The following is an 18,221-nucleotide window of genomic DNA, read 5'->3' as shown; positions in this document are numbered from 1 at the left end:
GGCATACATGTGTGCATATAGAGACAGATACATATACATACACACATACAGAGAGGGAGACAGAGATTATATTGATTTATAATATTTCCAATGATAGTTACTGGTTAAATTGTGCATTTGGTGTGAATTAAAACTGACGATATATAGTACTTAACTAATTCGTGGTGTACATTTTGGTGTGTTGTTTATTCTTTTTCATTTTAAAAGGTAAGATCTACATTTATTCATTCCAAATTTCCTTTCTTCAGTTGTGAAGATGTATTTAACAGTAATATAAATCTGTCTTCCAAGTTCCATCCCTTAACAGAAGCTAGAACTTGAGACAACTTTAGCTTTAAAAAATAAATATTAGAAGTAAAAGGAAAACGTTTGTTAATAATTAGTAATAGATTTATAAGGCTAGTGCTGTTTCATCTGAATTAATGATTAAGGTAAATTCCACTTTTTAAGATTAAGAAATAATAGACATAAATATGCTATTTTCCATCAAAAGAGGACCCTTTATGTCAGTGTGTCTCAACCTTGGCAACTTTAAGATATGTAGACTTCAATTCCCAGCCAGAATGGTGACTGGGAAGGTCTGGGATTTGAAGTCCACATATCTTACAAGTTGCTAAAGTTTAGAAAAACTACTGTGGCAGGGTGTTGGGGTTTCCATATAACAGTTATAAAACAGTAAAGAATGTGTTTAGGAAAAAATCAGTATTTTTCTTAACTTTTTATCCTTTTCCCTAAATATTCTAATTGAGTTTTTATTGTTCCATTATTAAACAAGAACAATTCATAGATATCATTCAATTGGAATAGTTATTTAATTAATATTTCCTTTAAGGAAGAACTGGCTTCCATAATTCTATCCTACTTAGAAGAGTTCTCAGTTGCCTTCCTCAGTGGTGTATGATCCAAGAGGCTTATTAGAATAGCTCTCTGCAATTCAGCAAGCATGCCTGTCTGGTTCTTTGATTTTGGAAAGAGAAACCTCCTCAAGTTAATGTGCCTTGCTCACGTTATCCCAGGGCCAAAAGGTTATGTTAAAAAAATGTGTAGGTTAATACTAGCTATCTGTCACATTTATTTATCCTGAATGCTTTATTTCCCATATGAGTACAGATAGAGAGATATTCTAGAAAAATGAAAGTTGCCATGTGAATATTTGCTCGGCTTGGCATATGTTGCCATAGATATAATTTCTATATAATCACTTGTCCAGTATTGTTAGTCTCTTTCAAAGCTTCAGACTTACATGTATCACTGAGCACGTTACAGAACATTGTCTTTGGTAATTCCTTTTTTAAACATAAAATTAAACATCTGCCAAATTCCACATGTGGCCCAGATTTTATATTTCTATAATGTGTGAGTGAATTTAAATTTAATAAATGTTCAGACTTGAACATTGGGTGCTATCTAACAAAATGAAGTTCAGTGGTGAAAAAAGTAAGGTTCTATATTTAGGCAAGAAAAACCAAATGCACATTTATAGTATAGGGGGTACCTTGCTTGAATAGTAGTAACTGTGAGAGGGATCTTGGAGTCCTAGTGGACAATCACTGCAGCTGCCAAAAATGCCAGCACAGTGCTAGACTGCATTAACAGAGGGACAGAATCAAGATCACGTGAAGTGTTAATACCACTTTACAATGCCTTGGTAAGGCCACACTTGGAATACTGCATCCACTTTTGGTCACCACAATGTAAAAAAGATGTCAAGACTCTAGAAAGAGTACAGAGAAGAGCAACAAAGATGATCAGGGACTGGAGACTAAAACATATAAGGAACGGTTGCTGGAATTGGGTATGTCTAGTTTAATGAAGAGAAGGATAAGGGGCGACCTGATAGTGTTCCAATATCTCAGGGGTGGCCACAAAGAAGAGGGAGTCAAGCTATTCTTCAAAGCACCTGAAGGCAGGACAAGAAGCAATGGATGGAAACTAATCAAAGAGAGAAGCAACCTAGAACTAAGGAGAAATTTCCTGAGAGTTGGAACAATTAATCAGTGGAACAACCTGCCTCCAGAAGTTGCGAATGAAGTTTTTAAAAGACTGAACAGCCATTTGTCTGAAAAGGTATAGGGATTCCTGTCTGAGCAGGGGGTTGGACTAGATGACTGTCAAGGTCCCTTCCAATTATTAGTATTATTATTAGTATTGTTATTTTACATAAAATGCATAAATAAATATAAGAAGGGATTATATAAATATAGTGCTTTAATATTTGAAGTTGTATAAAGCCTGTGAGATAAAACAAAAAAGCACTTAAAATCTTGGAGACAAGCTATGTCAAAAGCTAAAGAACTTCAAGATAAAAAATGGTATAATACATACAAACTCAGTTATATAATTTCATCAATCATTTTTTGTTTTAATAGATGCTTGTAATATTTTGTCTTACCATTATGAGATTATATTTAACAGTTTATGGAATCTATCTCTTGTGTACCTGCCCACCTTGTTTTTCTCAATAAATGTGTATATAAAGAAACAAAATTGTAGCAAATGGGCTTTAAATGTGTACTTTTATTTTTTATGTTTTATTCACATTAAGGAATGTTCTTTATATTTAAAGAACTTCCTGTTTTACTATTAATCTTCAGTAATATGTATTTTGTTTACAAAATTATACCTTATGATTTTTTTTTCATACATACTAAACTATGTGCCAATTTTTCTATAGCATTTATAACTAGAGTCTGCATACTCTCTTACCATGTTTCAGCTTCCAGACAAGACTATTGCAAGCCTTGTAAAATATTACTATTCCTGGAAGAAAACACGTTCTAGAACAAGTTTAATGGACCGCCAAGCTAGAAAACTAGCTAATAGAAATAATCAAGGTGATAGGTAAGCAATGCAATATCTGTTTTAAACAAGTAACCTGTTTAGAGAGAGTAATTGTTCTGTTTGTTTTTGTCTTCCTTTGACTGTTTCAAGTTTAAGGGAATAAGTTCTATGCCAGTTTTGTCCATTTCCGTGTTTTCTAGTTTGTTGAAAGTATTGGTTCCCAGGACCGCAAACATTGAAATTCTGAAAGTTCCCAACATTTCTGAAGGACACCCAGTTGGGGAAAACTGTTCTATTTCTCTGTACCTGTTTTTGTTAAGCAGATGGAAATCCCACTTGCTTACATCAGAGCATAGAATTTGTTAAATTATAGCCACAGATATTTTTGTGTTATTATAACCAATGAAAATAAAATGCTGTATGATGCATGTTCGACCTTGTGGTCTCACATACTGTATATAGTTCTATTGTTAGAAATAGCTGAACAGACACTTCTTAAATAGCCCTCCCCTCAAATTTGAAAAATATTTAGACATTTCTAAATACCTTGCAAGGTAGAGAGGAGTTCTTTAAGATTTATTTACAGAGCCTGTTTCTATAATTACATGGATTTGTTTAGATCATTGAAAAAGCAATATAAAAAAACACATAAAAGCAATTCTCATAATTCTTTCCAATGCATACATACAAGACCACAGCAGTTGATTGTGACTGTAGTGAACAGTAGTCAACATTTCTGTTTCACACTAAACTTCATTTGTAATTGATTCAGATTTCTGAACAGATAACATATAGTTTGGGGAATACTACTAGTACAAATACTGATTTTTCCCTCTTACCTTTTTGCTAGTTTTGACAAGGCAGAAGTGAATGTTTTTTCCTACCCATCCTAATATTTCTGGTTGCAGCAGAGCACATGACATTGTATTGTGAACCAAGTATTTCAATAATCTCTTAGTCACTCCAAAGCAGGTATTAGATGATTGCATGGTCTCTATTAGGTTTTATAGTCTTAGAGAAGGTAGGCTTAATTGTACATTTCTTGTAAAATGAGTAGGGGTTTTTAACAGTCCTGCACGTTGGCCTGAGATACTTTAAATAAAGAGGAAATGTTTGAATTTGTTTTAATGGGTTTGGCTAGTCTAAAGAAAAGAAGAAATAGGGGAGACATGATAGCAGTATTCCAGTATTTGAGGGGCTGCCACAAAGAAGAGGGGATCATGTTATTCACCAAAGCACCAGAGGGCAGGACAAGAAACAATGGTTGGAAACTGATCAAACAGAGAAGCAACCTGGAATTAAGGAGAATCTTCCTGACAGTAAGAACAATTAACCAGTGGAATAGCTTACCCCCAGAAATCGTGGGCACATCACTGGAGATTTTTTAAGAGGCTAGACAGTCTCTTGTCTGAGATGCTATAGGCTGGACTAGAAGACCTCCAAGATCCCTTCTAGCTTCTATTCTATTCTATTCTATTCCATTCCATTCTAATTTACTTAGTATGGATATATTGCTTAAAATTATTTTAAATCTGATATTCATATAATACCAAGACATGAATTTTAAATAATTTGTAGTTGTGTATTTAAAAATGACTGCACTGGTAATATTTAAAACTAAAGTGAAATTTTATGCTGTAGAGTACAATAAACAGGAAGTCTATTTGAGTCCTTAGGGAAGAAATTGAGTAGTGAAAATAAATATTGACTGATCATTTTCAATCCTCAGCGATGATGACGTCGAAGAACCTCACCCTATGGATGGAAATGATAGTGATTATGATCCCAAAAAGGAAAGTAAAAAAGAGGTAATACAAACTGAAGTTAAATTAGTCACCTGGAGGTTCTATTTTTATTATTATATTTTGGTCTTCAGAGGCTGCAATCAGTGATAGGGATATTATGACATCATAAAGGAACTTTAGCAGCGATCTTTGTCCCCTCCCTGCATTTATGAGCAGAATTTAAGTTTTATGAAGTTGCTGAGTCTGTCAGAGATTTAACGTAATTTCTTTTCCTAAAAATACATTGGAGTTAGTTTATTTAGAACATGGATACCTGTATCATATAAATATATATTGATGCTTACACTGATAGGTAGAAAATGTAATTTAATTAATACTTATACTTCCTGTACACTTGTAATGCAAATAGTTATTCGTACAGAAATCTCACAAATTAGTTATCATTTTAGAGGGTCATGGCAACGTAAAGTTAAGAACTCCCAACTTATCCAATCACATGTCAGCCATGTGGCCTGTTTTTGCCAAGGAAAATCTATACAGTTGATTTTATTCTCTTGTCTGATGATATGTGGTATGAGAACTATATGTTAAGAAAGATTTTAGAAACAATGTGATAATTTGTTTTTGAAGTAATGTATTGTGCTTAATTTTTTTAAAAAAAAATTCAAACATTACAGGGGAATCATGAGCAGCCTGTGCAGTCCAGCAAAATAGGATTAGGTAGAAGAGAATATCAAAGTTTGCAACATCGTCATCATTCTCAGCGCTCTAAATGCCGTCCTCCAAAAGGCATGTACTTAACTCAAGAAGACGTGGTAGCGGTTTCATGTAGCCCCAATGCCGCCAATACACTTCTTAGGCAGCTGGATATGGAGCTGATCTCACTGAAGCGACAGGTATTTTAATTACCAGGTTTACTTGGGGGGAGGTGTATGTTTTTAATATTTTAGGTTCTAGTAAACAGAAAAATCTGAAACATGCCTAGTAAGTGAAATGGTAGGTTAAAAATACATTCAGTGTGTGAGTTTCTGTTTATTAAAATAGGTTCATGAGTTGAGCCTTCAGCATAACTATTGGTTCTCTCAAGTTTACATAGATAGCAATAGCACGTAGATTAACATATTGCTTCGTAGTGCTTTACAGCAGAGGTCTTCAACCTTTTGGACACCAGGGACTGGTGCCATGGAGAAAGGTTTTTCCACAGACCAGAGGGGGTGTGGTTTTGAATACTGTTTGCATTCTGAGTATGGAGCTTTGCTTGTGTGTGTGGCCTGCTTGCTGGCATGCTGCGGACCAGTGCCGGTTCACATACCAGGGGTTGGGGACCCCTGCTTTACAGCACTCTAAGCGGTCTATAGAGTCAGCATATTGCCCCCAACAATCTGGCTCATTTTACCGACCTCAGAAAGTTGGAAGGCTGAGTTAGCCTTGAGCTCGTTAGGGTCAAACTCCTAACAATGGGCAAAGTTAACTTGCAATACTGCATTCTAACCACTGTGCCACCACGACTCTTACCTAAACTTATTGACTTCAATAAAAGTAAATTCATTGTTTCAGTTTTAAAGTGTGGTTTTATCAGTATCTTAATCCTGTATTGAACTTTTGTAGATAGTTTGGTCTAGGAGTTAAGGCAGCAGGCTAGAAACCACAAGGTTTTGTGTTCTAGTCCCAGCTGAGCCCTTGAAATCAACTGTGTGTCCTTGGGCCAGTCTTTCTCTCTCTTCCCATTGTAGAGAATAGGAGGAGGAAAGTGTGTTGGACTTGAGTTATTTGTAAAAACAATAAAGACAGGATATGTATGTATGTTTGTATGTATGTATGTATGTATGTATGTATTTGGTAAAGGTTCCCAAACCTTCTTGGTTCATGGCACCTTTATTGTTTTAGTAATTTTTTCACAGCACTCCTAGTCTTGTAGTATACACAGTGTCCAACAGATGTCAAGTATCACTTTGTTATTCCACAGAATCCCTGTGAGTTTACTGTGGTGTCCAAGAGTGTCATGCTGCAGTTTGGAACCATGTAGATTTTAATTTCTAGTAGACTCAGTCCCTTTCAACTGGATGGAAAAAATGGTCTAGAACAGAAATGTCAAACTCGCAATGTCACATGACGTCGCACAACGTATCAGGACTGTTTTGCCATTGCTGGCAATAGGGTGGGCGCGGTTTCCGCGTGATGCGTCCGGCCCGCAGGCCAGCAGTTTGACACCCCGGTCTAGAAAGATAATGAATAAAAGTACACCCTTACTAATGCTTTCCCATTTTCAGCAAGATAAATGTTTAAAAGGAGTTATGAATTTACATAAATACAAAATAGCATAGGGGTGATAGAATATGGAAAAAGAAGAGAAAAATAAGTGGTGGTTCTATTCTGTGATGCTTAATCACAAGGATTTAATAAAGCTCTCCAATGCTTGAAGCAAATAACCCTGATTCTTAACTAGGTATAAGCGGATAACAATATTGGTCTCAGCTTTTACGTCAGGAATTCAAGATCTTGTTGGAAGCCACCATTTTATTTCTTGCTGTTTATTTCATAGTTTCTATATGCCACCTCAATTAATATAGATTCTAGGTGGTACACCGAAAGAAAATACAATCCTACACCCACATTAAAACAAACAATACTAATATTTAGATATCACGTTCATTTTACTAACTCAGTTTATTGTTTGTGCATGGAAACAGGCAAATTGCTTTGCTCCTTGAGACAAGCTTCATCTCTTCAAAATTTTATTTTATTTCATTTTATTTTTGTTTAGGGCCTTTGGTTTAATTTTCAATTAATCACTTAGCAGTTGATATTTACATTATTTTGTAGCAGCTAATTTTCATTCCTATTTTGTTCATTGGACAAGGTCCAGAATGCTAAACAAGTAAACAGTGCACTTAAGCAGAAAATTGAAGGTGGAATAGATGAATTCAAACCTCCTGAGGTGAGTCACTGTGAAATGTAGGTGAATTTTCAGTATTGTTATTCTGCTAGGAACTGAAGACTATTCTGAAATTATTTTCATTGGTGACAATTTGCTTTGATGAAAAAAGTTGATAAGAACCCTATATAGGTTTTAAAGCATTTTAAAAATGTATTTAAAACATTTTCATATATTTTATTGAGTGACAACCGTTCATTCAGTGCAAGTTCAAACGCAAATTTAATGAAGATTTAAACAGAACTTAACTTTTAATTACTTTCTGAAAGGATTGTTCCAATTGTACTTTCACTCTAGATTGTTTTAATTGTTTTTATTTTTTGTATTCATGGTTTTAACTGCCCTGTAAACCGCCCTGAGTCCTATGGGAATAGGGCGGTATACAAATCCAATAAAATAAAATAAATAAATAAATAAAATTGTAGTCATTAGTTGGCATACAAAAATCCAGTGAGATTTTCAATGTACTTGCCAGTCTGTATGAGTGATTGTCTCATTTGTTTCAACTCTGGAGTGGACTAGGCCTATCAGATGTGTTGCTTTAAAAAAGAATGGAGACCGCATTTTCTTAACAGGAAGGGCTATAGCTCAGTAGCAAAGCAATGTATTGCAGGCAGAGGATTCCAACTACCAAATGTCCCTATCATTTTCATGTAAGGTTTCAAAAAATTATTGTTGCTGCTAGCTTTAGACCAGGGATTCCCAACCAGGGGGTGCAAAAACTTGGGTTTTCAAAATTATAGTGTATATGCATAATTTGTTGCCACTATTTTGAACTTTTGTAAGGGGTGCAAGAATATATCAGAAGCGTTCTAGGGGTCTGGGGTATAGAAAAGGTTGGGAGCCCCTGCTGTAGACAATGTTTTGGATGTCAGCTGTTACTGCTTTAACTAGCATGGCCAGTAGCAAGGGTTTGTGGAAGTTGTGATTCAGAATATCTAGAAAGCATCAGTTTGCCTACCACAGAGATAGACCAAGAATCTAATGTTTTAAAAGATACTTTTGTATTCCTAATTCAGTTCATGGAGTTCTGGGGAAACATCCTGAGCTACTAAAATTGGCAAATGTAAATCAAGGTAATTGAATTGAAAGGTGGTGTTGTGGCTGAAATTTTCACTGTTGTTTTCAGATATTTAATAGTTTGCTATGTGCTGTCATTCTTTATTTCTTAATAGTCAAATCAAAAAATAAATGCCCGTTGGACAACAGAAGAACAACTTCTTGCAGTTCAAGGTACACTAGTGTTACTAATATTTTCTTTCAGGTTGTAATTCTTGATACTCTGAAAAAAATTTTTTTTAAAAATGTAGCCATATGTACTTGTGTCTGTTGGAGCAGGAAAAAGTAGCAAGTGAGGAAATACATATGATACAAAATACCATAACAGATATTTGCATTCAAATTTTGGAATGCTAATAAGTAAACATGGAGTTTGCATTGTGAGATCATTTCATTATTTTAAAGTCAGAAAACACGGATAATGTTTAAAACAGAAGTAAAGATTTTTTTTGTATGCTGCCTTATTAATATAAATGCTTTAAAATCTTTCAGGCATTACAGTTTATTCAAAAAATGTAAATAAAATCGAACAAGTTGAAAGATTAAATAGAGAGCATAGATTCAGAGTAGCTCACCCATCACAATTTGTGAGTACCCCCCTTTTTAAAAAGAGGTGGCCAACTGCAAAAAGACAGGATAACATTCCCAGTGGGAAAGCTGGAAAAGTTCAGATGTAGGCATTGTTTTGAGAAAGAATCTTGCTAGAGAGGATTCTGGTAAAAATTTGTCACTGAAAAAATTGTCACATATTTTGAGAATACAAAATTCTCTTTATCTGGAATATTGAAGATACTGTCCCAATTCTGCATATACACATTAGTTAAATTATTTTTCTTGGGCTGAAATTCTATATTCATTCACTTAGTAATATAATTCTTTGAACTAATAGAATAGTATTGGTCAGTGAACTTATTTCATGGACATTCTGAGTCTCTATTTCAGTATGTTATTTCATTCAGTGGAGTAACATTCCAGTCTGGAATCGTCTCCATATCAAGACTGTCAGTGGATTAGTGGAGTACCAGAGCTTTAGAAATGGACTTGTAATCATTTCTAAAATGGTAGGCATTGGTAACTTTTTAATCAAGGCCGTTTTGAGCAGGATATGACATGTCTCTGGAGTCTTTGTGCTGAGGAGTTCCTATTAATGACCATCAGGTTTCTGAGATTTATATGGAACAGGGCTTGGCTGAATTAGCCCTGTTTAATAAAATACTCAGCTGGCCCTATTATCACTTTAATTGAACTGATTGAACTAGTTTAATTGCTTTTTCACACAATGACATTGCTTACTGATAAATTTGCTTATCAACTAAATGAAACAGGTACCACACTTTGCTATATTTGTTCAGATTTCTTTTATATATCAGGATCTACATGAATCCATGATAGCACTCCATGCAAAAGTGTGCAAAAACTCAAGACATTCCACTGAAAGAAGAGGGGTTTTTTCCCACAGAAATGTTTTATCTAAATCAGGGGGTCACGGGTCACTACCAGGCCATGGCCTGTTCGAAACTGGTCTGTGTGAGTGATGGGCAATACACACACACACAAAGCTCCACTCGTGTGAGCAGTGGACCTTTGGAGCTATGCACGCATGCACGCATGCATGCATGCCATTCATATGCCCCCCCATGCCAGAAAGCAAGGTGGAAAGGTTGAGGACCGCTGATCTAAATAACTAATAAACAGTTATTATGGCTATGATTTGCTTAACTAAAAAGCTTTGAGTCAAATAAATGATACTGTGAATGAACCGTGGTACTTTTAGAACTAGTGATATTCACAATATTACAGTTTGATCAGTAAAGTATACCAACTGCTAACAGTATTACAATGTTTTCCCCTGTGATCAATCCTTACAGAAGCACTTCTGCTTTTAAAATTGGGGTTTCCTGTCACCTGTAGAGGGCATACGTATCATGCAGATTTCTGCTTCTTAAATTGAATCTTACTTATTTTGTCTTTTTTAGGTGTCCGCAAATATGGTAAAGATTTTCAAGCTATTGCTGATGTAATCGGCAATAAGACTGTTGGCCAAGTGAAGAACTTCTTTGTAAACTACAGGCGACGTTTTAACTTAGAGGAGGTATTGCAGGAATGGGAAGCAGAGCAAGGAACCCTGGCTTCTAATGGTGATGCTTCTGCTTTAGGAGAGGACACAAAAAATGCTAATGTGTCATCAGGAAAAAGTACAGATGAAGAAGATGAGGTGTGTTTCTGTGTACCAAATAATAAGCATAAGTTCAGAAATGGCATTACATTTCCTATCACAAAATGTAATATTTAACTTGAAGAGGAATGCATCAGTGTTGGAAGCTTATTGCCTCCTGATTTGTAGAGCTCTTTTCTCATTGTGATTGTGTTAGCCAAGCACTCCCAATCTGGGCTACCTCTGGTTCTTCCCACACTATTAATATGGAAAACATAGCTGAATAATCCTGAATATTATTAGATTTTATTATTTTATATTGAATATTTTATTTCCTTACATTGCTAAATAATTTAGAAATGGTTGTTTTTTAAAAAGAGGTTTCTTAACTTACAAATATGGCTACACTAACAATGCTTCCTTGTTTCTGGAGGTAGCAGATACCCAAACTGCATGATGATGAAGAATGGCTGCTTTTACATATCTTATCACTTTATTTACAGGCCCAAATCCCTCAGACACCTCAGTGTGTAGGGTCTTCTCCACCAGCCCAGACGTCTACTCCAACACCAGCAACCCCAGTAACAACTTTGAACCAGCCTCCTCCATTGCTTCGTCCAACCCTTCCAGCTGCTCCAGCTCTCCATCGTCAGCCTCCACCACTACAGCAACAAGCTCGATTTATTCAACCCAGGCCAACCCTAAACCAGCCCCCTCCACCACTCATCCGTCCAGCTAATTCCATGCCTCCTCGTCTAAACCCAAGACCAGCACTGTCCTCCACTGGTGGGCCACAGCCACCTTCACTTATTGGAATCCAGACAGAATCACAGTCCCCGCTACATTAAACAAGTAGGGCAGAACTATGATAATTAAAGTAGTATCAGTGTCTACTTTCCTCAGCTAATGAAGAGGTGAAGGGAGGGAAAGCAAGCTTTCCACAGTATGAACTGTCACAAAGAAGGAGGTGGAAATGGATATATAATATGTGAATGATCTTCTGAGCGAGAGAAACTTCGGTGCAGTAGATTATTGCAAAGAAAACCATGTCTACAAAGTCAGCATTTTACAAAGCTAACTTCTTTTTAAAAAAGAAAAGAAAATTCACTGCACTATGACTTCAACTGATTTTTACTCTATTTATTTTATAAAATCCTTTGTATTCAACCTCATGGAAATAAACCATCTGGATAGTGAAAGCGTTTCAATTTAAGATTCAAACAGGGCTGTAAATGTGATAAACGGGAAATTATTTTTACATTTTCCTATGTTAGGAGCGCAAGTATTACTGACAAGCCTGCCATTCAGATTTTGACAGATACCACCACTTCATACATTTTTCTAGGCTTGTATTTTCTATATTTCTTCATAAAGTACTTTTCTTCAGTCTACTTGTTGGAAAAGTTTTGAAGAGTGCAAAGCTAAGGTACTAAAGAGGTTCAACTATATATGTGGTCTTCTAATACTGGAAATATGACTTACTAGTTCAAACTCTGTGATAGACAGCAAGTGAGCTACCATTTGCATCCAACACTGGTAGCCAGGTGGCTAATAAAGTCACAGTTGTCTTCTTTTTAATAAACTTTGTAGTACAACTTCTTACCTGAAATTTTATTCAATTAAGTTCTGGAAATAATTTGGCAAGGAATGCTGAATTCCATACATATAGGGGCATGGTGAAACAGTCTTAATATTAAGGATGTTTCCTCCTTCATTTCTTGAGATATCTCAGTCTCTTTTTGCTGTTCCTTGCCAATGCATGTCCCCTCTTTTTTTTCTTACTATCAAAAATGATACCAACTCATGCCTTACTTATCAGTTGGAGTTTAACTGTTTATAATCAAAGTGACATGCTTTTAATTTTGGGCAAGAAATACCAAGCAATGAAAATCTATTTTCTGAAAGATGTGCATCTCTTTAATATAGTTGACTTCCCCACTTCTTACTAAAACAAACAGTGTTTTAACTTTCAAAGTTAAAATTCTGGATGATTTCATGTATAGCAAAGCTGTACTAGTCTCTTAAGCACTGCATTTTACAGCTCAAATATCAAAACTTTTAGACTAACACCTTATCATGATTAAGGCGTTAAAGGGATTTGCCCATTAACTTTCATGTTCTTAATTTTTTAAAATTCTTATTTAAATCAAATTTCCTTTGTAGTATATTAAATAGAAATTCCTTTAATGGATGTCTCTTGTACATTATCTGTATCCAACCAGAGTGTTTGGTTTTTAATACTGGCTTTTCAGTGGGGGGAAAAAGCATCACTATCCCTTGCCAGAATTCTTGGTACTTCGCTATATTTATCCTTTGGTTCTAATGTCAATATTAACCCATTGTATTCTTCCAATTTGCCATAGTCCTGTTTGTGCATTTTGGGATAACTCTCTAAATACCAAACTATTAACAATGCATCTTCAGTATTTAAATATGTAGATCAGGTTTCCCAGTGACTGTATTGTCTTTTTTTTTTTTGCTAACTTTTGTCTTGTCTCTTGTTGCTAGAATTTCAGTATGCAGAAAATTGGGTGCTGCCATTTAAATGGCAATTTTAGACTATTGAAACTATAACTGGGCACTTGTGTGTTTCGGTATGACGGTATGGTATGTAGTATAATACTGCTTTACATACGCTATGCCATACAGTGACAAAATGTTTAGCATTTGTAGTACTGAATATGTACATAGCAAAATGTTGTCCTTTTAAAAAATTGTGTGCTTTCCAGATTATGTGCATACAGCTTGCACGTCCTGTTTTGGGTAGGGGGTTGTGTTAAGCAGTGTTTTTGCCTGGAGGAGTGAAATGCTTGCTGCTTAATCAAAGAATTAAAGTTTCCAAGGAATCTGTGTCTATTTTTATGTACCTTGTAATAGTTTTAAGATACTTAGGCCCTATACTGTGATTCTCTTCTAAATTCATTTATATTTTTTTAAAGATTAGAAATAAAACTATACAATTTTTTTCATTTCAAAGAAATTTTCTTTTTGGGCAATATTATAAAAATCTAGTTTGACTTTGTACCATTTCTACAAACCACAATCTATTCATCTTGGTTTATTTTTGTCACTTTATGAAATGTAAAATATTTGCACTCCCTTTTAAGTTGGGCAAAAATTTATTTCTTACAGTGGATATGACAAATGTAACTTTGCATCTTCTTTTTATGTACAGTTTTCAGTTACAATAAAGAAATATAAAAACTTTTAAATGAATGGCCATCAATAAGGCCTATGTGTATATTTTGAAAAAATATTTCTAGGATAAAGTATTATGTGGTTGGAAGATGTTTGTGACTATACATGCAGACTGGATACTTGATAATATCCTTTTTTAGTTAAGTATAAATTAAAAATGATGGAACACTAAATTGATATTGCAGTTATATTCTTAAAAAATGTAAGGCCTATAAGACAGGCATATGGGACACATTGTATAGCTTTTAGAATATAGGATTGCATAATTTTGAAATGGATGGTTAGCTTTACTCTTAGATCCATTATTTTGTCACCTCTGAATAATATATGTAATAATAACATAATAGTAACTAAAAAAAAAGTTGGAAACGACTAGCACGCACGTGCAGGGGAACCTTTACCTTTACCTTTTAACTAAAAAATCAGAGATTAGAGAAAAGTATAAACCATTCTGAGGTTAAGCTAATGATGAAAGTTAAGAATACATTAGCGCAATCTTGAACTTTTCTAAGAGTTTCTGTAAAAAGTGGAGTATAAGCATAGAAAGGACTTCCATCAAATAGCTTTCTAATACTCCCTGGCAAAATCATTCAAAGACTTGTGGGAAACTTGGGTTTGCAAATTCATTTGCAGCACACATTTCTTTTTCATGTTTTGCTTTCCATATTCTATCTTCCCTCAAAGGTGCCAAAGCTAACAATATGTGTAATCACCTCTGATCGTTATGCAACTAGATTTAAAAGAGAAAGGAAAATTGAATAATAAAAAATGTTGTGTTATCAAGAATTTTCTTCCATATTTTTTGTTTACTTCTTCCCCAAGCCCAGTTATGAACATGGTAGATATCTGGTTGTTTATTCATCCACAGTTATATTGTTTATATCCTGCATTATTTCTTTACAAGCAAGATGGCAAACATATTCAACACAGCATCTTTTATTTTTCCCACAACCACCCTGTTCGGTTGAGAGAGAGTAACTGGCCCAAGGTAACCCAGCTGACTTTCATGGCTAAGGTAACCCAGCTGACTGTGACTTGAACTCAGAGTCCCTTGCTTTCTAGTCTGGTGCCTTAATCACCACACCATATATTACCTTTATTAACAATTTGACACTTTACTGCTGACATTTATATTTATTAAATTTATATGCCATCCATCTTGCTATCTGAAGTGATCAGGTGGCTTGCAATAGGAATATGAAATCCAGGAATGTCTTATCAAGTTCTTTTTGTATTAACCATTTAATAATTTTCTATAATTAATCCAATCTAAATGAAGATTGGAAGACTAAATACTATTGCATATTCACATTCCAAAAATCATGACAAATACGTGACTTACCAATCTGGTTGCAAAAATGCATGTTTTCACTATACCCTGGAAAAAGGATCCCTTTAAATCAGAGGTGCCCAAAAGGTTGGGGACTGGTTACGCGGAGAGAGGTTTTTCTGCGGACCGAAGGGGGCGTGGTTTTGTGTGCTGCCTGCATCCTATGGATGGGGTTTTCCTTGTTTGTGCAGACCAGTTGCTGGCATGCTGCGGCCTGGTACTGGTCCACAGACTGGAGGTTGGGGACCCCTGCTTTAGATCATTTACTATGCCAATGACAAAAATAGTACTGTATGTTGCAGCAGACTCCACCCTTTTTTAACATGGGTGTATATTCTATTGCTTTCAAAATAAACTTAACCCTAAATATCTATCTCCACTATTTATGTATCAGTGGAGAGTTAATGATCAAATAATGTCAGACTTTATGGAGAATCTTTTAATATGTCAATTATCCAAGTTTATTCATTTACCACTAACACATAAGCAGTGGTAAATGAATAAACTTGGATAATTGACATATTAAAAGATTCTCCATAAAGTTTGACATTATTTGATCATTAACCCAGTACTGTCTTTCATATATCCTGCCTGTCTATTAAATCAACACCACTGTGAACAGTGATGCAGACAAATATTTATAAAATGTATGTCAAAAAATGGAGGAACCCAACATGCTTTTAGAATAAATTACGATTCGAGAGGTAAACACTGAGGCTGAAAGTTTTAGGCATGATGCCTGACTATTGAGCAAAATTTTTCAGCATCAGGTAAGAAAGGAATGATGAATACCAACAACTACTAGAGGAAAACAAGTAAAAGAAAAATGAGTTGCTTTTAAGAAGAACATAGAAACCACAGGTAAATTTACATATAAAGTAGAGCTACTTAAATCCTACAAGAAAGACTTCTAATAGAGACAAAAGAAGGTAAAAGTAGGAAATACTATACTGAAACTTCCACACATGGAACTGTAGATTTGCAGAAAATTTGCATCTGATTCCATGTAAAAATGAGCTAGGAGAATCCGTAGGGATCTCGGACCCCAAGGCAGCTACCTACCCTTATATTTGCTTCCATGATTGGAAGAAGACTATATCGGTTAAGTGTTCAATGCAGGGATGGTCCACTGTCCATTCCTAACAGCAGGTGGCAATGTAATCATTACTGTTTGAAAACCTTAAGGGAGAGAGAGTTCCCCACTGCTCTGGGCAGCTTGGGAACTTTTAATGTCAGGAGATTCCCCTCAACATTTCATCCAGATCGACCACACCACACACCACACCCACACCCACACTTCAACTCTGACTCTCAATTCTTTCTTTCGATCCTGTTCTCCTTCCAGAGGATAACGCATCGGCTCTTTTCTGCACCTAAGAGACTTTCAGATACGTGCGGACCATGATGATATTTCCTCTTACTTTTACCTTTTGCCAGGTAAACATGCCCACGCCGTGCCGTACAGTAAAAGGGTTTGCTTAGGAACCTGCTCCCTATCCTGACTGAGCAACCTAACGGAGTCGCGCGTACACTCGGCCACACACAGAACCGAAAGCTGAACGCGGCCTCGCGCATGCTTACCTTGGAGTAACTGAAGTAACTATCAGCGATACTTCTGAGAAACAATGCCGCGGATTGGCTGAACCGAAGCTTTGCTGTCTGCCTTTTTTTCACCACAAAAGGCTCCCAGGCTTTGGAAGGAGGAGGCGCCCAGAAGAAAAGACACATCGCGAACCCGCCCTTTCCGACGCCTCTAATTCAGTGGGTGGGTGTGGGGGGGGCAAATATCCCAAATACCGGGAGGAGCGTCCCTCAGCTCAATTGCGGAGCTGGGTCTAATCTTTCCTCTCCTCCTCCCCAACCTCAATCTAATCTCCTCGCCTCACTTTCCCGGGTTACCTCTCACGGGACGCCTTGAAGACTGCGGGGACCCCTCGCGCTTGGACCGCTCGAAGATCGGCGGCCGCTTGCGGAAGCGAATGCGGGAGGCGGCGCGGACACGCTGAAACGCGCCGCAGGTAGGCAAGCAGAGCGCATTGCAAAGAGTGAGCTCTGTCCAAGACAGTTGCGGCTCCCTAACTTTGCAGCTCAGTCTCTTGTTTTGGTGTTTTATAGTGAGCTCGTGACTTCACAAGGACGCGAGCGGGATATGTGTAACTAGGTGGGGAAGGGGGTAATAAAGGCGTGACTACTTCTGCAGATTTATAGGCTGTCTGAAATGGTATAAGGCCTCCTGCTTGAGCAGGGGGCTTGACTAGAAGACCTCCAATGTCCCTTCCAGCTCTATTCTGATTAAATCAAGCTCCGGTGAGATTTTGCTCGTGCTTAACCTTCCCAGAAGCGTGCCTGCGATGGATTGTTAGTTTGGCAGCACAGTCTCTTCTTTAATCTAACTGAATTAAATCTTACCGAAGTCAGCGGCGTTAAGGTTTCAAGATATCAATCAGACTGGTTTGGATTTGGCTGCGCTTGAGTTCAATGGCAAAGCGCGTTCCTTCAAATACAGCTGAGAGGGATGTACAGTGGATTCGAACTCTTGAATTTTAAAACCGTAGCTGTAAAAACGTCTGAAGGTTTCAAAAAGGACGGTAGGGAATTAGGAGGACTCTTCTCGGAAAAACAGTAATTGGAGGATATTCTGGAGATAATGGAGCAATTTATAATTGCTTGTATGTGAATCCAGGATTCAGTTTGTGAATTCCACTCCTGTAAAACAACACTGTTGTTTTTTTTAATGGAGATAATGATATTATGAGTAAACAGATAATGTATAGTAGGAGGCTCTACACCTTTCCTCAGAAATATGTCCTACAGAGCTGTTGGGTGTGTAAAGCAATAAATATGCTAACATAGCACTGACAGATAGTAAAGTTTTTCTGTTTCTCAAAGGTATACACTTGAATGGATGTACAACTATTATTTCTTTCTGACATGAATATAGACAAACTGGGAGGAGTGGTGGTAACCTTCACCCACTTGCCCAGCAATCTTAATGCTCTTTTCCTGCTCTCCAAACAG

At 36.4% G+C, this 18,221-nt stretch overlaps 1 protein-coding gene across 1 annotated transcript in view; it reads left to right on the top strand.

Annotated features, from left to right (window-relative positions):
• The window catches only part of RCOR3 (REST corepressor 3), a 31,213-nt gene extending 17,326 nt beyond the window's left edge, over nt 1–13,887 (top strand). The window contains exons 6-12 of the mRNA XM_081313774.1: nt 2,717–2,841; nt 4,511–4,589; nt 5,204–5,422; nt 7,387–7,464; nt 8,637–8,694; nt 10,497–10,735; nt 11,179–13,887. Coding sequence (XP_081169900.1) covers nt 2,717–2,841; nt 4,511–4,589; nt 5,204–5,422; nt 7,387–7,464; nt 8,637–8,694; nt 10,497–10,735; nt 11,179–11,523 — 1,143 coding nt within the window. The 3' untranslated portion in view covers nt 11,524–13,887. The remainder of the gene's footprint in view (nt 1–2,716; nt 2,842–4,510; nt 4,590–5,203; nt 5,423–7,386; nt 7,465–8,636; nt 8,695–10,496; nt 10,736–11,178) is intronic.
• Nucleotides 13,888–18,221: the final 4,334 nt, after the last annotated feature.

This window comes from Vipera berus (assembly GCF_964194415.1).
Source record: "Vipera berus genome assembly, chromosome: 1".
NCBI classification, from domain to species: domain Eukaryota; kingdom Metazoa; phylum Chordata; class Lepidosauria; order Squamata; family Viperidae; genus Vipera; species Vipera berus.
The sequence above is the reverse complement of the archived record's forward strand: the minus strand, read 5'-3'. Positions and strand labels throughout refer to the sequence as shown.